Source organism: Zosterops lateralis (assembly GCF_965231275.1).
Source record: "Zosterops lateralis genome assembly, chromosome: 2".
NCBI lineage: Eukaryota > Metazoa > Chordata > Aves > Passeriformes > Zosteropidae > Zosterops > Zosterops lateralis.
Genome location: NC_139763.1, coordinates 27,121,532 through 27,145,547, shown reverse-complemented (window position 1 = coordinate 27,145,547; position 24,016 = coordinate 27,121,532). Strand labels below are relative to the sequence as shown.

At 40.6% G+C, this 24,016-nt stretch overlaps 1 protein-coding gene across 1 annotated transcript in view; it reads right to left on the bottom strand.

Annotated features, from left to right (window-relative positions):
• TMEM255B (transmembrane protein 255B) overlaps positions 1-23,806 on the bottom strand; it is a 65,776-nt gene extending 41,970 nt beyond the window's left edge. The window contains exons 1-3 of the mRNA XM_083884748.1: positions 23,713-23,806; positions 16,859-17,001; positions 12,149-12,211 (exon numbers count right to left, since the gene is read on the bottom strand). Coding sequence (XP_083740874.1) covers positions 12,149-12,211; positions 16,859-17,001; positions 23,713-23,767 — 261 coding nt within the window. The 5' untranslated portion in view covers positions 23,768-23,806. The remainder of the gene's footprint in view (positions 1-12,148; positions 12,212-16,858; positions 17,002-23,712) is intronic.
• Positions 23,807-24,016: the final 210 nt, after the last annotated feature.

The following is a 24,016-nucleotide window of genomic DNA, read 5'->3' as shown; positions in this document are numbered from 1 at the left end:
AAATGAAGATCTGTTGTAAATTCAAAAGTTAATTTTCCTGAGTAGTAGGTGATTGCTGGAGCAGTGAGTTCACAAGCCTAGGACTGTCTAGAAAGAGAAGCAATGCAGTTCATTTAAAGATAGAGAATGTCTGCTGACAGGTAAAAGAAACAGCACTTTAAAAAAAAATACTGATCCATCACATCATCTTATCTCCATTTTCAACAGCATTATGTTTTGTCAGGAAAACTATTCATTATTTAGAGCAATATATTTGAACAGTTATTCAAGTAACAGTTTTGCTCTTGCTATTCCATTGATGTGCAGCCAGGCTTCTCTACAGCTGTTGCCATCAGAACATGTTTACTCCTGGTTCTTGTATAGAATACAATAATTTGATTATTTACAAGGGAGCCATAAAACCAGTTATTAAACACTGAAAAATGTACTGTGTGGGCCTAACAATCAAACTCAAAAGACAGTTGTTTAACAGAGGGGTTTTAGCAATAGGGAGAACAAAATAGCAGATGGAATGAAGGACTTTTGTACACAGTATTACCTGAAGAGCTGTTACCTATCTTCAGCAGTGTCACAGAACTATGAAAACACTCAAAAATACAAAACTAGTGAAAGGCTGAACTGCTAAATCCTTGCATACTGTCTTCTTTCAGAAAAGACATGCATTTTTTTTTTCTCAGAAATCACCTGTCTTGGACAACGTTCTATCCTTCAGTAGGCATACAACAGCACTGCCTGCACGGTCACCCTCCTGTGCAAGCAAGACTAGTGAAGGCAACAGGAGACACACAGTGGCCAGGGAGGCTGGTCACAGACTTGTTCAGCTGCCAGAAATGCACCTGACAAGGGGATTTGGCAGCTAAGCCTTCCACAACGATTCCCATTTTTGGAGTCAAGGGTTGGCCAGAGACCAGACCCAAGAGGTGGTTTGATGAGGCCACCCCAGCTACAGCCAAACTTCCGTGAACACACTGCACACAAACACTACACCTCAGGTCCCCAGGCATGCTGTGTGCTGAATCACACCCTGATGGTGCCATGTCCCTGCTGTGTGACACACAGAGACCTGCAGCCAGCGTTTGCCAGCAGACCCACAGAAAACCACACTGCTCCTCAGCATAAGCACATGCTGGCTACAGGCTGGGACCTCTCTGGCTGTTTCCAGCATCCCTGTGGAATACCTCTGGGAGCTAGCTAGACTCTCAATTCTGGCACATCCCTGGATTCCTCATGATTCTAATTTAGGCTTTACCTATCTTCAACCAAAAAGCACAACTTCTCAGATAATGACCGTCATTTCTAGCACTGGCTGCTGTGTGAGATGCCTCATGCTCTTGATTTAGACCAAGTTGATCTGAGACTGAAAAATGCACGGACTCAGGTTTCTGAAATCACCTTGTAGCAAATGCAAAGTACATTACATATAACAGACTCACTTTGCTCATGCTAAATGGCTACTTCTGCATTGCACAGCCTCCAGTAATCACTGTTGAATTCAGCAACTCCAGTCATATGTTGTTCAATATTATCAGCAAAACCAGAGATCTTTTGATTCAGATTTCCTTTCCTCTCTCTGTTGTTAATAGCACCTCAGGGCATAGACTTGAACCTGTGTGATTGCTCACTATCAGCTCAAAGAGCATCTTCTTCTCCAATCCTTGGTTTGGTTTCCTGCTGTCCAATCCTTTCTCCTGCTCTCTGTCCCAAAGGGCTGGATCCCTTCGTCCCAGTTCTTGTGCTTACCCAAACACACACAAAGCCAGTGAAATTCACTCCATCAGGAGTTAAATCAGAAGACTGCAGAGAGAGACGAGCACTGGATTCAGTGCAAATGAGAAGGTGACACCATAGCCAGGGCAGAAGGGAAGGAGGCAGAAGTGCTGACAGCAACTAACAGGTTGTTTCACCTGTTCCATGAGTTTATAGTCCTAGGGATTATCAAAGTAAAAGCTAGATTTTAGCTGTAATTAATAAATCATAAGAACTGGGATTGTTTTGTTGTTTGTGGTCAAGGAGACTTTTGTTTTACTGCCTGTGAAGAAGTCTGCTGTTTCCCAGTACCATGTCAGGGATAATTAGGAAATACAGCAACATGAAAAGGCCAGTTGGTATAACACAGGCAGGAGAGAAATCCCATGAGAAATTTAAGCAACCTCACATGCATAAAAAGGTTGAATTAATTAGATAAACACAAGGGAAAGAATACAGAAACCACATGAGAAGTATAAATTATTATGCCAAAGAGAAAAAACAAGATCAAAATCCACTTTCAAAATCAAAGTAGCATTTTCATTTGGAAAATTTATCTTTTTTGTCTTTCCCCACATCCTGAAGGGCAAAATTGTGAAAGGCAGGATTTGCAACATCTTTTGTTACATTTTAGGTACTCACAGTTAATTTTTATCATATGTAGGCATCAGTAAAAAAGTAAGCACATTATTTTCTCTTTTTCTCTTCCAGTGGTATTGCTGCTCAACTTTTGTAGACAATTCATCATTTAGGCTACACACAACAACAAGGGACTGCAGAAGTATCCAAGGATGGGAAATGTGCAACAGGGTGACTTAGTGGTCCTGGCTGTCCCCCAGCCCAAGAAGGTTTATGCAGCACAGTTGAGTAAGAAAAGAAAGGGAGCACATGCTCTGAGTCTGCTCACTCCAGATCCTAAAAGCGCACAGAGATATCATTAGGACAGGGACTACTTCTTTAGTGATCCGAAGAACAGACTACTCGAGTTGTTGGGAACTTTCCTTGTGGCATTTGCTGTGGCAGTTTGATATGGAGATTGGGGAATTCAGCATCTGACCCCACTGACACATGCCCGGGGCTGTGTGATGGTTTTGATTGCTATTCCCTTTAGGGCACAAAAGCCCATGGTTCAAAACTGCCCCTAGAAAGGTACCATGGAAACGTTTTGCCTTAACATTGTACTGCCCAAATAAAACCTTGTTTGCTAACTCTAATAGTTCCCTGGCCTAGGTCTTTCTGCTGTTTTCACTCTCTAGGAATGTTGTCTTGAGCATTAGTCCTTAACTTATACGAATGTATTTGCTTTACTCTTTCTGTAATTCATCTTGTCTTTTTTTCCTAACTTCATAAAACATACAAAGATACATTTTCTGTGAAAAATGTTATATGAAATAAAGACAAATTTTCCTATATTTTTATCTTTAATGAAAGCTTGGTGGGAATTAAATCAATAGCCATTATGAAACATGAAACAAAATTACTGGGAAAAGTTACCTGATTAATATATTCTTTCGTCTCTCATAATGTAATATCAGCTACAAAACCAGACTTAGAATAGCTAGGAAATGATTTCAAATTGTTTTACAAGCAAATCTTTACTAGAATGACCAATCTACAGAATAAAAAACCTATATCAAGCAGTTTCTGTGCACTTAAGACTTTGAAACTGGAGCCACCATTACATTGCAATCAGGGAATGAATATGATATATGTGTAAATGAACACATATTAAATTCAAGATAATTCATTCACTGATGAGTAAAATGCTTGTCTTGATTCAGTTTAAAATGCCATCAATGATGATGCACTATCAAGTCTCCTAGGATTTTGGTACAATCTGAGACTTCACTGGAGTCCAACAGATATTATTAAAACATTTTTTTAAAAAATGAGACTGAACTGTACTTGGTTTACATTTTCTAAGACAAGAAACAGAAGAAAAACTTTAAAAGTTTTGGTTTTTTCCTGGTGCAGAGTTAGCTTTATTATCAGTGCTTTTTTAAGCCTCCACAACCTCTAAGAACCCCAGATCATTCCAGTAACCATTGCTGCAGTTACTGATGTCCTCCTGGTAGCAGCACATCTTGGTGATACTCAGCTCATTCAAATAACACTGCTGTGTTTTGTCCCAAGTCTGAATTGATCCAACCACCCTACTGGCTGACCTTCTCTACTTCAAGGAGGTGCAGTGCGTATGCTCTGCTCCCCTTGTGTTTTAGCTCCTTTTAGGGAGATTTTTTTTTTTTTTAATAGCTGCTCTACTTTTCTTCCATCCCATTAAATTAGGTGCTGAGTGTATGATCAACTCCTTTCCCTCTGTTTTAGACTCTTACTGAGGGCAGCACTGCAGATTCTTAGGGTAGTTCAGTCTAGTGTGCTTTTCCAGATAGTGCCACTCTCTGGCCACCTTTATACAGAAAAGAGGAAAAAAATCATCTGGATCTCACAGCTGGAGAAATCCAAATGGTTTTGGAACTAGCTTAATCAAGTCTTAGTCCAGTAGACACTTCAAACTGATAAGAATTCCCCTTTGCAAACATTAACAAAACCACTTAGATAAGAACAGTTGAAAATTATGATACGTTTAAGGACATCAAATTCAGTCTAGAAGAAAAAGCCAAACACAGCATTAAAGGAAGGGAACAAAAGTGACACAAATTTAGATTCACTGGTCAACAGTGCTGATGTTATAGGAATTCATCACATATTTCCTTTTATGGATGCTCTTTTATTTCTTAAGCTGAAACAAGGTCATTTCATCACTTAAACAGCCATTCAGAGCATCATGAGAACAATAAACCAAAAATATGTAGCATACCATGTGTTATGAAAGTTTATGCTTCCTGGTAAAAAATGGTGGAATTTACACTGATCAAGACTGTCAGAGCTGACTGTTTTAGCAGCAAGAACTGTTTTTACACCAAATTCTCTGTTTTCACAAATCCTCTTTCCCTATACAGTAACTGCATTGGTTTCTCAAGACATACACACTCTTCATAGAAATGCATAAATTACAAGATTTCATGTAGTGAAATTCTACCTGCAGAGTCTGGAAGATTGTATCAGTCTATCAGGGATGTTCAGCTATTTAATTTGAGCTAATTCTTCGACAAGAGGTTCAGAAACTGCCTGTCCTTTTAACAGGGCACACCCCACCTCACCTTCTTCACTACTCACACACCAGAACTTATATCAGATGCATTACTGTTTACTCTTGTTTTCCACTGCGTGACAGAAACACTTTCATTACATAAACAGCACAAGAAAACAAACTGGCAGTTAAAAAGTGTCTTATCATGCTGTTAATCCTATGTGCTGTTCCCAAGCAAGATCTGAAAGGGACCACAACCCAAAAGACTGCCACACAGTAAGACAGAACTCAAACTGACTTTGTGGCTTGAGTCTCTGGCTCAAAAGAATGGTGACAGCCTTTAAAAACTGCAGTATTGAAAATAATGTGGTGGAAAGACATATTTTCATTAATATAGGTACGCATCTTCTTTCTGTTTCTATAGAATTTAAGCTTCCAGAAGTAAACTAAAGTAAACTAAACTAAAGGAAGCTCTTCAAATAGAAACCAAAGAATCTCTTTCAAAATTTCTCACCTTTGTAACCGATATTGCATTTCTTTCCTCCAAAGAGGGGAGAAAACTGAGGTGGGTAGGACCTGGGACTGGTACAAACAGTGAACCAACACAGGGCTGTGTGGGAGGGAAGGAACTGCAGTGCTAGGCTGCAGGTGGAGGTATTTGGTGTCTTCTCTCTAGCTATGTCAGACAGATGCAGCCCTGATGATGGAGCACAAAGATTGCTACAGACCTGACTGTGCTTCCCATTGCAACTTTACCAGCTGAAGCAACCTGGCACACACATCTATGAAGAGTGTAAAAAGTGTTTTGTGCAATAAAGACATAATGTCAGTGGAATAGTGGCACAGACTTCTATGTCATTATTACAGGTATTTGCCAGGACATGTCAGCTGTAAAAACATACATGTATATGTGTGAGCATATATTACAGGTTATGTATTATACGGTTATAATATCATAGTAGATTCTATATTATAATATTTACATATAAATAAATATTTGCATGCCTAGCTGACGAATCTGCACTGGTAAAATCTGAAAGCATACACCTGTAGACATGTAATATGAAATGCCAATCCATAAGGAACTAGATCACAGAAGAGCTGAAACATCTCCCACACTTCCTTTGGTAATTCACACAGTAAAAGTATCTATTTTTGTCTTTGAGCCCTTGAACTTCAAAATTCTCAAACACTGTTGGGAAATTTATGCTACCTATCTTCAGGCATTGAACTCCCTGACAACACTTAGACAATGGTTTCACGCCATAGGGAGTTGATATAAGATTATTCCTAGAAAAAGGGACAAGTCTTGTTCCCTCCTTCCACAGATTCCTCTCCACCCTTACCCATGCAGCCCCATCAGTTAACTTTTGCTATGCCTGATGTTCACTTGGCTGTGAACCTTTTTATTCACTTAACCAGGGGAGAGTATTTTTAGTCTGGGCAGGGAAGAGGAGCAGAAGGAGTCAGCAAGATAGAGAAAGGAGCAAAGGAGAGAAAAGACCTCTTTGTGTGGCTGGGTATTTACATTTACTACAAATTGGAAATCCTCACAAGGTCAAAGAACTGCATAAAGAAATCCAAAGTATTTTACTTAGTCTTTATTAATGGAATATATAACACTAATAACAGCAAAATATCTCTCAGCATATTATACTATTAGAAACAACTTTTCTACTTATTTACATTTTACTTGCCCACAGAACTTCTTTTAATTTTATTTGTCTTCATTTTGGATGGTGCTTTCATACCCACTGATTTATCACCTATCCTCTTCCTCTGCAGTTGAAATAACTTAGCCTTCAAAATATCTCCATTTATTTCTCTCACTTCTACTCCTGTATTCCTGTGGAATATTCTCCTGCATTACAGGGAATAACACAGATTTCACAGACCTACCATGGATAGACCACATTCCAAATCCCTTCCAAAAAGGGTTAAAAAGGGGTCTCAAAGCTGATTCCTGTAAAATAAGGCAGCTAATACCCAAGATTACACCATGCTTATGGGCCATCTATACGTAGGCTGCTCTATTCTCAATTTGAAACCAGACAGAATTATAGTATGACATCTTTCATAATATCCTCAATATTATAGAAGAGAAATATAATTGTCACTTAACACAGGATTTTTCTTATGGCACTTTAGCTAACTAAAACTCCAGAATCTAGTTTAAACCACCCTTCAAGGTGTCTTCCAGAACATAAGGAGAGAACAAGATGCCCCTGAAGAGCACTTCCTTACTGTCTTGAAGAGCTAGTCATGAGAGCAGGAAGACATTCTCAAAGAATAAGCTGCTTCAACCTAACAGCTAATAAGATGCTGTTATATTTTGAAAAAATGCAGATACATAAAGAAGAGCCACTCGAGCTCATTCAAGTGTCAGTGTCAACCTGTTCTGAATACCTTTATATAAATCTTGTCTGTTTCTGAAATGTGCAGTTAGATCACACCACAAAACCTAGCAAACATTTGTGCCTGAAAAGGTATTAGTAAACAAGAGAAGCATGATTACTAATTTCTTTGATTATTAACGCTTTTACCTCAGCATTAATTGTTTTTCTCTGAACTGTGTGAAATACGAGCATACAGAAAATCAACACTAAAAGAAAGAATGCTGTTAACTTTGTCAGAAAATTGAGTTTAGGAGAAAAATAATGCCTTGGTAATTACAAAGATTGCCCTTACATTTTCATTGCATTTCCCCTGCAACAGTAAAGGCTTCTTCCATTTATTTGCACAGGAACATCAAAGATAGTCTCAGGGGTTCTACAGAATTTCAGTGGTCTTTCTTTATTAAAACAAGCTGCTTTAATTACCCTAATATATGATGTGAAATCAATCAGTAATTAGTATCTTTGATCAAAATCTGCACTAAAGCAGATTTCTTCCAGAATGTTTGATTTGCAAACAGCCAATGAAACAGAACATGTTTGAACAGAGTTAATTAGGTGTATATATAGTAGTATTTTGGGGGGGAGGGCATATATATTAATAACCATCACCTTTACATAAAATGGGCATTTTCTGATGGATATAATTTACAAGATATATTGGTTTTGAAAAAAGTGAAAGAGGCTTGGCACTTCTGAAAGCTGGCTCACACATGTAACTGCCTCAAAAAATCCTCTGTTCTGAAAAAGATGTAAAGTCTGGTGTCAAGAAAATAATCAGAGATGATATTAAAATACTACCTCACACAATGTCAGTGCAGGACAGGGGTGCTTGCATTGTCAGGGAAGTCTATCAACTGAAAACAGAAGAGAAAATTATTGCTTTGTTTCTCCAACTTCAGCTATAGTGTCTTTTCAACACTTCATTTGAAATCTACCTCTTGTTGACAGAGGTTGGGAAGCAAGCATATTAAGGGACCTAAACTTCGCATCCCTTGAGAAGCCTGAATAAATAGCTTTGCCTTTTCTGTCTGTGTGCAGAGCTCCGCGTTTGTACCTTCCTCATTCAAAATTTTCAAATTCCACTTTGTTGGAAGCATTGCTTCCATCTCTCTGAACAAGCTAAGGACGAGGCTGAGCACTAGGTTTATATCTGAGTATATCCTAGACATGTCAGTGAGAAAATTAAATGCTTTTTAGCATGAAGAAAACATGAGGAAGACTCAGCAGTGGATGACTTTGCGTGTCAGACCTGCTGCATGCAATTGCTTCCATCCTAAGTACCAAGGTTTGTGCTTACTCACCATCTCATGAGGGGTCACTCCTGCTCCAGTGACCCCACCCCATCCTCCCTGTGTCCTTTTTTCTCCTATACCTCCTCCCATGCCTTTCCTGCCTGCTCTCTGCCACAGCTGTGCTGCTGTTGTAGCTCCCACAGCCCTAGTGAGGGCTCTTGCAGGCAGCACTGTGATATTGCAAACATTCAAATCCCTGGCAGCTATTATGCTGCCCTTGAACCTCCCCCCTCACTCTTGTAGGCACCACAGCTTCAGGGTGCTCATTTTCAGCCTTGCAAACAGCATGGCTTGGTGAGGCTGGCATGGGAGAGACGTGTGAGTGGAAACTGTGAGCCATTGCTCAGTTTATCCATTGGGTTTGCTAAAACTACATGCATGGTGTCATGTCAACACTGCACATTTAGGGAGTGATTCATTCCTGGGTGTAAGCTCGTGCCACCTCCACATATTTTATGAGGAGAAATCTGCTACAGCACCCCCTCACCACTACTCCCTGCTCTCAGCTCAACTCTGCTGCTGCACACCCAGCCTTCCCCAATCCTGTATATAATTTCAGCATCTCATTTCCTAACTGGAAACACTTTGTACTGTAATGTGAGGAGATGGCAAGCAAGCAAACAAGTGGGAACACTTCACGTCTTACAATCAAATCCATTTGATTTGAGCAGTATCATGTTTTTCACCCATCCGGCTGGACTAAGTGTGCCCTTGGAATGAAATACAGCTACACACAGCTCTTCAATCCATAACCTGCTTTGTACAGTGCAAGAGAGGCAAAAGGGAACAGTGACACATTATGCTTGAAATGCCTTTTGTTTGCCAGTCAGAAACATCCCAAATCAATGCAAATCTTTAGTCAAAGGGACGTTTTTTTCTGCTGGTGCCAAGCTTTGCATATCAGAGCCAACCACAATTGCTAAGAGCTGAAGTGAAATCATGCTAGTCAATGAGGCAGAGCCTGCTTCTTCAAGCAGCAGTTCCTTTCAATTAAGGGTTATACCTTGGTCAGCACATCGAACTCCCACTGTAGGCTTGGGATGCCAAGAAGGAGGTCAAAGAAGTGCAACATTATTAATGGCATGTTTTAAGAACAAACCATTGTCCACTCTGCCTAACTGTGCTTTTGTTCTTTCTCAAACTCCATGCTCATCAGTTACTGTGTGCTGGGGTTTTGCTGTACTGGTTCTGCTAATCATGATATATTTTATATTGCATTTAGCATTTCATCGATCATGAAAGAACCTGGACTTAAAATGGACAGGTCACAGTGAAATAGAACTTCAAGACAAAAAGAAGACAAAAAGAGAAATAGATTTAAGTAGAATGGTCAATTTGAAACAGACTTTTTTTCCTTAGTGCAATAGAATTTGCATGCATTTTCAATTTAAATAACAAATCAAAAATGAAGTATTGTGTCATTACAAGGACCAGATAATTGTCAGAGCTACACTGGGTTAAATTCAAATTATTCTGTAGTATCTGCTCAAAGGTAGTCTAGTTAAAATAGAAGCAACTGAGTAAGAAATTTCTTTTCCTCTCTACTCCCTTTTGTCCTGCTGCAATACATCTAATTTTTAGGTTGAGGAACATATTTATGCTACATTTCTGTGCTTTTGTAAGTCTTTACAATCTTACTGATGGCTGCAAATTTGTTAAAGCTGCCCTAAACCCTTCCAATCAAATATACTCAGTTATGTCCCAGGGAATAACTACCGTCTTCTGCTGTAAACCCTTTCAATCTCATTTCCACAACATTTAAAACCATCAGCTCAGCCTCAGCAAAGGCAGTGTTAAAAGACCCACTGTGGATAGTTCTCAAGGCAAGAAGCAGAATTAAACTTTCTAGTTATTCTCTTAGTCTGTTCCCCAGAAACCCAATCTTCCAACAGCCAAATCATCTGTAAATGTTATAAGCAGGAAGCAGTTTCCAGTGTTCCATGCTAGGAAATGCAAGTAGGCACTAATCCCAAGCATACTGGACACTTAGGTCTCCATAGTCCTTGTGTAAATGACACAACATGTCAAGGAATTCATACTTTAACTGCTGCTTACCCACCTTATGGCTTTTTCAGACATTTTACTTTTGCTAAGGACAGCAGCATAGAAAACCACAAGGTAGGTTAGAAAAAAAGTAAAAAAATCAAACAATCCTAAAATGTTATGCCTATTAGTAAGGTAGCATGAATGCTGTGGAAATAAAGCTATTTTCATCTGCTCAGCACTGAACCTGCAACTTGGAACCTTCTGTTCATCCTGGTCTCTGATGTAGAAATCAGGAGCAATAGTTCTTAATTAAGTGTTTTGTTAGTAGCAAAATTAATGCCCCCTGACCTACTGCAGATTTTTGTCTCACAGGTCATGTCCCATTTGGATTCTCTACTTTGAAATAGTGTTGAACTGACGTTGCAGCCTTTATCACTATGGGGGAACTAAGTCATAATTCTCTCCTCTACCCACCTGTGAATGTTCATGAAACTTGATAGAATTGCACACCTTTGAAGTCTCTACCTCCCTCCTGAATTTGCCTGAAATTGGTCAACATATTTAAAAAATGAAATAGGGAACAGAAAAAGACAGAGACAAATACCACAGCTTTATAAATCATATTTCTTTATGAAACTCAGCTAGAAACAGAAGTTAAAAGGAAGGGAATTCTTGCAGATACACTATTGGCACTTACAGGTAATGCAAAAAAAGAGTGATACTATGAAGGACTGGTATTATGACTACTTGTAAGTAAAGTAGTTACTTGTTAGTCAAATACAAGCTAAATCCATCAGTTCCTCCTCTGATCTTAACACCAATCTTGATTTATACCAGTGAAATATCTGCATTATGAAATTAATCATATTTCATAATGCTTGGCTATAATCAGTCTACTGTGAAGTGCCCATCAGACATGCTATTATTCATGTTATGCATGTTACTTTTTGCAGAGAGAGGAAGGAAATTGTTAAGAATTTGTACAAATGCTTTCCTCCTTCTTACACCTTCTTTTACCCAGATGCCCCAAGAACTTCCTATTACTTCCTCACAGAAATAAAAGCAAAGGATTTGGGAAGCCAAGCTAAATCTACAAGCAAATTATACAGTATCTCAGATCCTGTCTGACATAGCCAGGCAATCTTGACAGCAAAGAATTTTTTCTTCTATTTAACACATATAGTTTCAGGAAAGTGTTCCTGACAAACTTCTTGCACAGGATGAGACCATCTGCTAGGGTGGAACTGATCATGTAGCTTGTTGCTGCTCAAACTGCTATTTTGCTCTCTTCCCATCCTTTTCCCACTTACATGGTTGTGGCCAAGCTCTGGCACTTAAGTGATTCTGCCTTCAGTCAATTCAACTCACTAAACTAGCAAGAAAGTAAATTCAGTAAAAACAAAGTAAGGTGCTTTTGTTTTGCCTTGTACAAAGGAACTTAGCAGCCCATCCATGCTTCTCTAAAACTTCCCAGAAGTGGTGAAACAAATGACTAACATTTTGAAGCAGACAAAGCAGTTTTAAGTCAACTGGAAATCCCTGCTTTTCATATTTAATACAGTCTAATTACAAAAGAAAAACAAAACAAAACAAAGCAAAAAAAATTTAAAAGAAAAATTAAAAGGGCTGTTACTTACTATTTGTCTTCTGTTTTCTACCAGGTAGATTCCAACAATCCCTAGGAAAGATCCAAAGCCAAGCTAAGGCAAGAACAAAACCAAGAGAAATGCATGAGGTTAGCTTATCTGGACAACATACCAACACATACAGTGATATCTGAGCTAATGCACCACACAGATGGGCTAAATGGGGCAGTTGAAGGAAATAGGTGGAAGTTACTGTTGGACATAAATCATATAATATAATGGGAAATGGCCAGGACTGCAGCTCTTTGATAGTTCAGTGCAAAATTTGTCATGTAGTAAATAGAAGTCTGTATAGACATGCATCTATAACCTGACTACTGTTACCATTGTCACGTATAGTTTTACACACTGTAAAGCAAAAACTAAGTAAAGTAGGAGAAAAAAAACACATTTAGTCCACACAACATAATTTTTGAAAATTGCAAAGCTCTAGGCAATTTCAGACAGTTTTTCCTCAAAAAATTGATGTGTTCCCCAAAGTTCAAACCCTTAGAGTTACACTTGTTTGATTTTAATGAGTAGACACTATCACACAACCCAGACAAAATCCTTGCTAAAATGCTAAAAGGACCAGTACAGTCAGCTGTATCACCAACAGCCACAGGAGAGAGAGGGGAGGAGGGGACACTGAAGTAAGCTGGCCCTAATGTTCCAGTGTTGCTCCTCCTTATTATGGGCCCATGAAGTTTTGGAGCAGTAGTAACTCCTTGGATTCACAGTTCCAGCCCCTCTCTGTAATGAGGCCTCTGAACCGAACTCAGAGCCCCTCCTCCAAGCACAAATTAAGTTTTTAAGGACTACATGTCCCAGCCAAGGGCTTAAGCAATGCCCATAAATTCCTTGCTGTTCCGCACAAGTGCTCCCAGCAGAAAGCAAATCCCCTGCAAGCACTTTACTCGCTCAGTATCACAAGAGGAATCCGTCACTTGCTTTCAAGAAAGCAAATGTAGGGAAAGGAGATTTGCTCTTGAGTGCTTTAGGAAAATTTATGTGAAAGGGAGGCACAAGGACTAAAAGCAGAGACTTTGAAAGAGTAGGCAAGCGCACCCATGCTGACAGCTAAATAGTAGAGATACTTGGAACTGTGAGCAAGGACACTCTGTTCAGGGGACAGCAACTTTGTAAATTAAGATAACTACAGCAAAATGACATCTGGTTCCAAGCCCCATTTTTCATTCCAACAGGAACAATCCATAAAGCCTCAGTTATGGCTGATGCAGGGAACACAAAATGAGTAATATCCATGTGAATAAAAAGAATGACCAAACACAGAATAATAACAATTAAATCAGAAGGAGCAGAACCATAGAGATCATGATGAAAGCCACAGCATTACTGAGATTGTTTTAGAGTCATATGAGCTAGTTTTTTGTCTGTTTAGAGCTCTGGGAGTCCAGGTCAGTATGGTGCTGGGACAACTGGACCCTGTTGAAAGAGTATAAAAATAGCAAACAAAAACAATACAGTAAGTAGTCACAGAGAAGTGACATTAAATATTTAAGTATAAATAATATTTATAAGGAAATGAGGCTGAAACAGTTCCAGCTCTGTCTTTGCAGATCATTCCAAAAATGCAGTCCAAATAAATGCTCAAGCAGTAATCTAATGCTTGCAGATACCTTCCAAAGTGTTACATTATATTAACTCATCTACACACAGAAATATTTTATGTTCAATTACTTTGGATGCACAAGTTCAGGTAATACCTAGCACAATAAAGATGTATTTAGAAAAAAAGATTTTTTCAAAACAAATTATAAGTGACCACATATGCAGAGAAATTAAGGCACTTAACTCTTCTTGAAGTCAGTGGGAACTTGCCAGAAGCCAAAGTGTATTATAGATCTAACCCTGAAGACTTGTTCTGTAAATACTTCTAGAAACAAGTAAATCTATGCCAGTGGATATTGTTTTTCATCTTCACAGGTATCTTCAAGGCAGAGTTAATTCTGCATGGTTTTTAAGACAGAAATTGCTTACCTAAGGTCAGTGGAGGTTTCATCTCTCTACCAGCTGTGAAATTAATATTTTACTACTGAAGTCTAGGAGAACCAGACCTTATTTTTAATTGAAATTAGCGCCTGTCTGTCCTCATGTTCTTGCTTTTCTCTGAGCCCAGCAGTTAAATATGTAGTGATAAATCACTCCCCCGGCTTAGGTATATCTAGGAGTCTGGGATCAGGGCTATGCTGGTTTTCTAAGCTCCCTCTACTGTCAGCAGAGAAGAGAAGCACCTTTTGAGGGCTATTCAGTACACCCTGAAAGAGGTGACGGTGAGAGGGGATTCTGCCCCTCCTCTCTGCTCTGGTGAGACCACACCTGGAGTGCTGCCTTCAGTGGGACACCCAGCACAGCAAGGAATGGACATGCTGGAGTGAGTTTAGAGCAGAGCCACAAGGAGGATCAGAGGGCTGGAGCCCCTCTCCTATGAGAGCAGGATGAGAGGGTTTGGATTGTTCAGCCTGGAGAAAAGGGAGCTCTGAGGAGACCTAATTACTGCCTTCCAGTTCCTAGAGGTGCCTTACAGGAAAATATGAAGAGATAGGACAAGAGGTAATGCCTTCAGACTGAAAGAAGGTAGGTTTGGATTAGTTTTAGGAAGAAATTCCTTACTGTGGAGGTGGTGGAACTGGAATAGGTTGTCCACAGAAGTTGTGAGTGCCCCATCCCTGGAAGTGTACAAGACCAGGTTGGAAGGGGCTTTGAGAACTTGGTCTAGTGGAAGATGTCCCTGTCCATAGCAGAGGAGTTGAGAAAACCTTTAAAGTCCCTGCCATCCCAACCATTCTGTGATTCTATGACAATCCATCTGCCAATGCTGCACTGGAGTCACTCACTTCTGGTAGTGAGGGAGAAACACAACAGTGCTGTCACACACCTCTGACCAGGCTTTTGGCAAGATATCATGTAAGACTGGCATACGACTTCTAATTCTTGCTAAATGTTTGTGATATTTAATATCTTGATAACATTTACATTGGCAATTACCTATTACTCTTTCTCAATTACTTCAATAATCGATCACATGTGCACAAAAAGAATTCTGCATTTTATGAAAATTATTTGGCTCCAATAATAAGTTAAAAGGAAAAATTATTAATAACAGGTTTTGTTTTCAAAGTATTCTAATAAATTTTTGCTTTTTTATCTGGGTATTAATGAAAACAAGACTTTCAAAAAATATTTTAGCAGGTGATATTTTTCACATGAGTCAGTAGACATTGCATTATTCCTACAAGAAACTAAACACTGTTTTGTGCACATGGGTTTATTACTTATTACACTTGTTAAAAACAGCAGTTTAAAAATGAAACTTCTTTCTAGGGATGAATGCAGATGATGTGGTCTTGCAAAAGATTTTATGTCAAATTTTGGAAGAAGAAGAGAACTTTATCAGTAGTAATCTATCTATTTTAGGTTAATGAAAGGGAAAATCATTCTTTTAAGGTCTTATTCTTGGAACTGCTTTTTCTTCTATTTTTAAAACACCACCTCCTTATGGATCACTATCCTAAAATTATCTTTCTGAAAGTCCTGCTCTCAACATAACACTAAGATGTAAGAGGAAGTTCTAGCTCACAAATTATTAATGGTGTATGCACAGTACTAGAAGATGCATATTCCTCTTCTCTGGGCATTTCATTCCATAGAGAGCAAGAAATTATGGTACCTTGCAACATACTTTGGCAGTAGTTGAGCCACACACCTAAGTAGTGTCTAACTCTAAGCACGTGAATTTCTTTCTTCACCTTGCACCTCTACCTCCCCTTGGCTGACTCTGCCCTTCTCTATTTGCTGCCCATATTCCTCCTATTTAAAACTCAGACCAGATTGGTTTTATGTTTGTTTTGGTTTGTTTAGGTTTGATTTTTGGGGGGTTTTTGTTTGTTTTGATTTGGGGTTTTTTGGTTGTTATTATTTTGTTGTTGTTGTTTTTTTTTCTCCAGACATTTACACACTTTGGATATAACTGATCCCTTCTCCTGAGATCAGAAGGGGCTTGGGGGTTGAACCAGCCAGGGGCTGGGAGGGTTACTCCTCCCCAGAAGTCACAGAGGCACCAGAGGGCAAAGAAGTCAAAGGAGCTCAAACCTTGTGCCCACTGGAGGAACGCTTTTAAGCAGCCTGTTTCCAAGGCAAAAATAAGACTAAGGATTTTGGAAACAGGAACAATGCAAGCCTACAGGAAAGGATGTTAGGGAGAAGCCTCCACATGTCAATTTTGCAGGGCTTTCCCTGCTATGGACACAGCAGAATTCCTGGCACACAGACACAGGAGCAGAGTGACTCTTCCTTCCATCAAAGCAGTAAACTTCTAAAAGGTTGTCCAAATCTATCCCATGCCTACTGTCCAGCCACACAGACACCTACCTCGAATGGAGACTAGTGGGAGTCTAGCACAGGTTTTCACACAATTCCCTGAGCCCAGCACAGTGCAGTGCAATGCAACCTTGATATCCTTCTACCCCCTAACTGCCTCCCCTTTGGGGCACTTCAGGAAAATAGTTTACCCCCCCGCCTTACAGTACACTAGAACTAGATCAAGACAAAGCTGCAGCTCTCTCTTGTGAAATGACACAGGACTAATGGTTTTTTGGTTGTTTTGTTTTGGTTTTTTTCAATCTATCAGAGCTTCCCATTTACATCTGATAATAATTTATTTGGATGTACCTAATATTCTAAAATGGGTTTTTTACTTACAACAATGCCTGGGTAGTAGCCTCCCACAGTAACATTTTCTGTTCGTGTGGTAGCTGCCAGACCTATGGTCAGTATGAAAACAGACACCACCAGCAGTGCAACTGTGAACCAAAGTGAAGTCTTCTTCCTTTTTGCAAACTGTCCTGTAGGGAGTGGGGGGGAGGAAAAAGAAAAAGAGCTTTTCATTGCAATCATGGCAGAACAAATACAAAATGATGAAAGATTTTCTTTTGTTAATCTTTTCTGTAGATAACCCTCTGTTGTTCTCCCCTAAGGAAAATTGCTGCCAGACAACAGAAGGAATTAAAACCCACAGAGTTAGCTAGAGTGTAAGTCAGTGCAATGATAATTATGCCTTGTCTTCAGTAACATTTATAATTGTTGTTCACATTGGTAAGTGAGATCCTACAGGTCCTAAATTCTTACCTGTGTGAAGTGCCAATTTGACTCTATCTGGCCTGAATATAGAAATGAATATTTTAAACAAGATCAGCAGGTGTTCTGCATGCTATCATGAAAATGAATGTGCTCTTCATATTTACTGGGGTAAGAAATCTGTATCCTTGAAGCAAAGCTGTAATAGAGTTTATCAGGTAATGAAAGATGAGACTTTTCTAAGTGGCTGCTCAGTGAAATCCTTTCTGCCTCACTGGGATTTGGATCCAGATAGCCCTAAGTGAAAACCAGCACCCTCACCTCCAGCTTGCAGGCTGCTCCAAGGCACTTAACCTTGTTACCCAGCAGCAGATTGGAGCTGTAGCCAGAGGTTACTCACACCCCAGCCCATAGCACAGACTTAGTAAGACTGATTTTAAAAAGCCATTAATACATGACTCTACCTAACAAAAGACACCCAAGTGAATCAAACTGTGGTCCTCATTTTTGGTGTTCCCACTTTGAAAGGCAAGGCAGGAGTGTGCAGGATCACCCTGAAGCATTGGGCCATGCAATGCCATGGCACCATACACTGCACCTGGGCAGGATGGAGTTCCTGAGAAAGCACAACCTGGCCACAGCAGAGCCAGTCTCTCTCCCTCTGTGGCCTCACAAAGCTCCCTGACTGCCCAGCCTCGGGAGAAGGCAGAGACTGTGATGTTGCACTGAAGACTGGAGGCAGCAGCCCTCAGCAGGAATGAGGAGGTGAGAGGGGGAGACAGCCTTGCATGGGTCAGGCTCTGGGGGCACTGCTGGAAGCAAAAGCAGAGGAAATGCAGGAAAGACAAAACACAAACAAGCCATTTCCAATGAGTCACTGGAGTTTTGTGGCAATTTTAAAGTCATGTAACTCAGTTAAATGTTTATAGTTCAAAAGCCAAACAAGATTAGTGATGTTTGCAAACTCAGCCAAATTTCAATCAGTAAAAAAAATGAATATATATGTTTGCTGACATTTCTCTAGTAGAACAACCAGTCAAAACGATTCCAGTCTTTTAGTATGAAATACAAGCAACTTTCCTAAAGACAAATACCATCTACTGAGTTTACAAAAGTCTCTTTCACCTGCATGTACAAAGTCTTCCTTCTAAAGATAAAGAAATAATTCCTAAGACTCGCCAAACACCTCTTCTCCAGCCTGTGTCTCTGTTGTCTTCCTCTGGCAATTCCCTGTTAATCCATGGAGGGTCACTAGGCATATGGAAGCAGAGAAGTTCTTTGTTAGCAACCAGTTTTTCACCAAGTATGTGGAGTTGAATACAGGAGGCTTCACATGGTCAAGAGGGAAAACTAGGTTTCATATGTGCAGCCCTCCAAATCAGCTGTCATTCCTACAAACAAAAATGATTCATTCAATATATCTACCAGATTGTAAGTAATATCTTATACCCTTGCCCTACCTTATCATCTTTGAAAGTCATGGAGATTAAGAAATCCCCAAAACTGAAGAAAGGCAAATGCTCCACCTGTTTTTAAAAAGGAAATGAAGATTCAGGAAATTATAAGCCAACCAACCTCACTGTGGTTCCAGGGATGCTGGGACCAAAAAGGTGGGGTAAGTTATCTTGTAAGACATTTCTGGGTACAGAAGAAAAAGGTGATTAGCAACAGTCAGGATGGATTTACCATCCAAGTCATGTCTGACCAGCCCAGGTGCTGGCTGTGACAAAAAGACTGGACTTGAGGAGCATTGGATGTCTTTTGCCTTAATTCTAGCAAGGTTTTTAACATGTTGCCAAGTCCTGAGCAAAGGAAGGAACAAGGCATTGCAATGATACAGGTAAGGGACTGCCAGGCTGCAAAGCAGCTCTGCTAGAGAGGACCTGGGAGTATTGGTAGATGATGAGCTGATCATGAACCAGCAGGGTGCCCTAGCAACAGAATCCTGGGCTGTACTGACAGGAGCATCATTAGGAGATCAGAGGAGCAACTACACCTTTCCATTCAGCACGTTTTAGACCACACAATATTACACTCAATTTTGGGCCCTCAGTATAGGGAAATATATAAATTAACTGCAATGATTTCAACAGAGGATGGCAAAGAAGGTAAGGGGCTGGTATCTCTGTATGAGAAGAGGCTGAAGGAACAGAGCATGCTCAGCCTGGAGGTGAGATGACTTTTGGCAGGGTTAGTTGCAGTCTTCCAATTCTTTTGAGTTGTTGTCAAGAGAACAGACTCGGGCTTTTCATAATGGTGCACAGCAGGAGGAAAAAAGACAGAAGACAAACTGAAATACAAAAATGTGCTTCAGACTGAGTATAAGGAGAAAATAAATCAACCTTAGGACAGTCAAACATTGGAACAGGTTGTCCAAACAACTCGTGCTCTCTCCAGCTTTGGAGGTTTTGAAGCAGAAAAAGCATTGAGCAACCAGGCCTGACCTCACAGTTAACCCAGCTTTGAGCAGGAGGTTGGAATTGCAACTGAGGTACCTTCCTATCTGAATTCTTCTATGGTTTTATGACAGTCAAGACCGCTAGACTAAAAGTGAGCTGGGTATGTGTGCTCATATCCACTGATATGAAACTGCAGCTGCAATGTAGACATACTCTAAAGGGACATAGGAACACAAAACTTCCCAAAGCCAGTGGGGCGGATGCTCCTCAGCCAAGACTTCTTGAAAGCACTGGAAAGTGCCTGAGGAGCCAAGTCTCCACGTTTTCCTCAGAGTTGCACCTGTACTGGCAAAGGTTGATAAGATTGGATGGAGATAAACTATGGGTCCAACCCACCCTCCTGAGTTCTTATTATGAATAATAAAGACCTGATCTTAAATGTCCTGACTGAGTTTTCTGGAAAATGTCTTAGGAAAAGCATGCTCTTATTTGTAATTAGAGTAAATCTGATGTGGATTTAGTGAGACGGAATAGAAAAAGATGTCATTATTTGTAGGGACATTTTTTGGTATGAATTACATTTTGACATTTAAATTTACACATGCCAGAAGAAATTTATGAATGCAATACTCTTCAACACTTTTCCCCCTTTTTCACAGTCCAGTTTGGAAATTCTGATAAATAACCACGTCCTTAGCTATGAACTCCACCCTTAGGAGAGATGCCTTATGTGCAGGAGCACACAAAGGCCCTTTCTGGAGAAGAGGCTGGCACATGCAAAGACTTATTCTCAAAGAATTCCACATGCTCAGAGAAGATCGGCAGAAATCAGGCCTAAATTGTTTTTTATCATGGCTGTTCAGCTTTTCTTAGTCATAACAATAAAAATCTTTGCTCCATCAAAATATGTGTAATTACCTGCATATAAGCCACCAGCATAGTGGGAGGCCTATATAATATTTGCAAAGCAGTTTAATATCTTCGGAAATTACAGCTGCAAAGGGTTCCCACTATTAGCTTCCTTTTGCAATTTCAGCCATGTTGGGTCCCAAGACTTTTCAAGCTTTTGTTTACTGCTGTTTGTAGCAGTTGCTATGCAGTTTATTTGGATCTGTTTTTAGTGTACCTGCCAGCCAAAACCCAATGCCAGACTCGGAAGCCCTGTCTCCAGCCCAGGCAGTGTGCCTGGCCCAGCCTTCTTCCTTGACACTCTGTGGCAAGGCTTGGACTGAAGGCTGGCCATATACAAGAACAGCAGTTAAATTAAGAGCAGAGGAAATGTTGCAGTCAATATTTGTAGCCTGAATTTTCTTTCAACATCAATGTTCCTGGAGTGCAGGAAACAGTTCATGGAGGTTATTCGCTTTTCAATTTTTTAGTACTGAAGTAACTCTCAGAATAATTTTGACATTTATTACCTTCGACTTCTTTAACAATGACTTGGTATGAATATTACTAAACTCCTAGTCTGGACCTTATTATAATTTAATTATAACTTAAAATTCTTATATTTAGCATGCCAAAACCCAAGCTTGTAGGAAGAAACCTTGTCATATCCTTATTAGCATTAGCTTGAGGCTGGGGTCAGTAGAGGGTGTGAATATGTCATTAACATCTATTGGCAATAATCTTCAGCAGTTTTGGCCAGTGAAGTATTGACTGAGTCATGGGCATCGAGTTTTTTGCAGTATTAACTGCAGAAATAGGCACTGCAGATAAATCAGAGAGGTAACAGAACTTCCACATGACTGGCTTGTGCTTTGCCTGGCACAGACCTAAATCCTGCACAAAAAGGAACAGTCACAGAAACGTTCTCTGCTTTGCTCACTAAACATCTGTTAACTAAAGTATCTGCTTGAGCCCTGCTTCCACAATGGAAGGTGAGAAAACACCACCAGGACAAGGAAGAGAGACACCAGACTGCTGTCTCCTTGGGACAAAGAAAGTCCTGTGATGAAGGAAGTTGAGATCACCCTCCAGAGAACAAAAAGAAAAAGTGCCTGCTGAAGACCACACTCTGCTGCACTCAGAAAAAACTTCTGTCTGTTCATCAGCTGCAAAAAAACCCCATTGTATTTACAATGCTCTGTTTGCAGTGGGTGGGGGTTAAATTAAATTAAATTTGTAGGAAGACCATGGACCAATGAATTATGGGGAGGGTATACATGAGATGGCAAAGTGGTGGGTATAATGATGAACAGTAGGGTCTGGATTTGAACAAAGCAAAGAGTGAATTTAAAAGAAGAATGAACTAATTAATGATGAAACATGTCCATGGCACAGAATGCGTCCAGGGACCAAGAGAAAGAGAAAATAGAATGAAACAGCACCTCTCCACCTTGGAAAACCTCCATACAACCTGCAAGTGAATTTTAAAAAGTCTACATTTAGACCAAGAAACTATACTTTGCTAACTTCACTACTCCTTTTAAAATTGATCTTCAGACATTATAAAGTTAAAAAGTGTGGAATAATTTTTGGTGAGGAAAAAGGTCGCCATAGGATATAGCAGTTAGCTGGGATTACAATCACATTTGCTGTATATTAGCCCTACATAATTCCATACCTCTTCTTTAATGTAGTTCTGGTGATCAAAATGGAAAGACTTCTTTCAAATAATGCCCCAGCCTGACGTTTATTAGCATCTTACTATGAGAAAAAGAAGGAATCTTTTGCAAGAGGAAAAAAATAGTGCATTTTCATTATGTCATGGATACTACTAAAAATTGTGAGATGTTTCAGAGAGTGGCATTAAAAACACACAATAAGATAATTTAAGTGGAAATTCACCATAGACAAATCTTAGTATCCAAGATATCCGCTGTTTTGCTACTATTGAGAAAATTTTTAGGAGATTTTTGGAGCTAGATTATAATTTTTTAATTACTGCAACACTCACTTGTGTGTGAGTGCCACATCTCTCTCAGCTACAGTTTTGTGTGTTTTAAAAACTGTTTCATGCCAGTGAAATTGAATTAATCCTACATGGCATCCCAAAATTAAATGTGACGGATTGAGATGCTTAAAAGAGACACTCACACCTGCTGTTGGTGATCACTTTCCCTTTACTGATTAAATGCTTGACTTGTCCAGAGTGCTGAACTAATTAAACCAGATGCAAGAGCATTCATTTCAAGCCACAAGACAACAGCTTTTATCGGGCCCATCTCTTACCTTTCTTATTAATTTGTTGAGTAAGATTCTACGAGTGCATTATATATTCAAGACCATGGGAAACAGTTTACAATTCTGCTACAAAATATCCATAACTGAACAAAATGAACGAACAATCCCACAAGCCCACATACGCTGTGTAGTATGGCTATAGTAAATGATACCATGCAGTATCACTATGACCTCATTGTTTTGGCAGCAATTGTTCCACCAATAAATAATTTAATGAGCAGCTAATCACTAATTCAAAGCTGCCATACAGATTCTTCCTTTTCCGATGACTATCTGAAAATGTTGTTAAGTTACAGCACATCTTCCACGGCCACATTTTCAATACCAACATAATTTTGCTTCCAAGTTTAAAACAAAAAAAAAAATTAGATCGGATACATTTTTCATCCAGCTGTTAAGATCCTCGAGTGCATAGCAAAGTCTCTGCTTATCCTTTCAAACGCTACGCGGAGCAATTCCCAGCAGTAAGTTCTGTATTTTCTAAACTTCAACAAATTCCCCTGGAATAAGGGAATACTTGACCTTTCTTTAGCCTATGTGTTTGCATTTCAGGACACAAGCCATTCAGTTAGGAGAAGCGGGAGGATGGACAGGAGCCCACACGTGTCCCCACCCCGCCTGCCCCCGCGGGCTCTCGCATTCATTTCTATTTCTCCCCGCGTCCCGCACCGAGCCGCTCCTCCAGTGTTCAGTCTCCAGCACGGGCATTCACCGAGCGCAGCTGAGAGCTCTGAAGAGGAACCGGTATTTTTAAACACCTCGGCGAGAGGGAGGACGAGCGACACACCTCGGGCTGAGCCCCCTGCCCGCCGCTCTGGGGGGCACAGCCCCGCACGGCCCCGCACGGCCCCGCACAGCCCCGCCCGCCGCATCCCCCGCCGGGGCCGGGCTCACCTGTGGGGTCCAGCACGGCCAGCGGGCCCGGCACGGCGGGCGGCGGGACCATCATCTCCCAAGGGCGCCCGGCCCCGCTCGCTCCGCTCCGCTCCGGCCGCCGGCGCTGCCCGGGGAGCGGCGGGTCCGCCCTGCGGGGCGCGGCGGGGCCGGGGCGGGGCGAGAGGAGCTGCCCCCGCCCCGGGGGGACCGGCCCCGCACCGCCCCGGGGGACCGCCCCGCACCGCCCCGGACCGGGGCTTTCCTTGTGCAGCGCTCAGCCACTTAATTCGGTACGTGTCCTGCCCGTGTCTCCGCCTTGGCG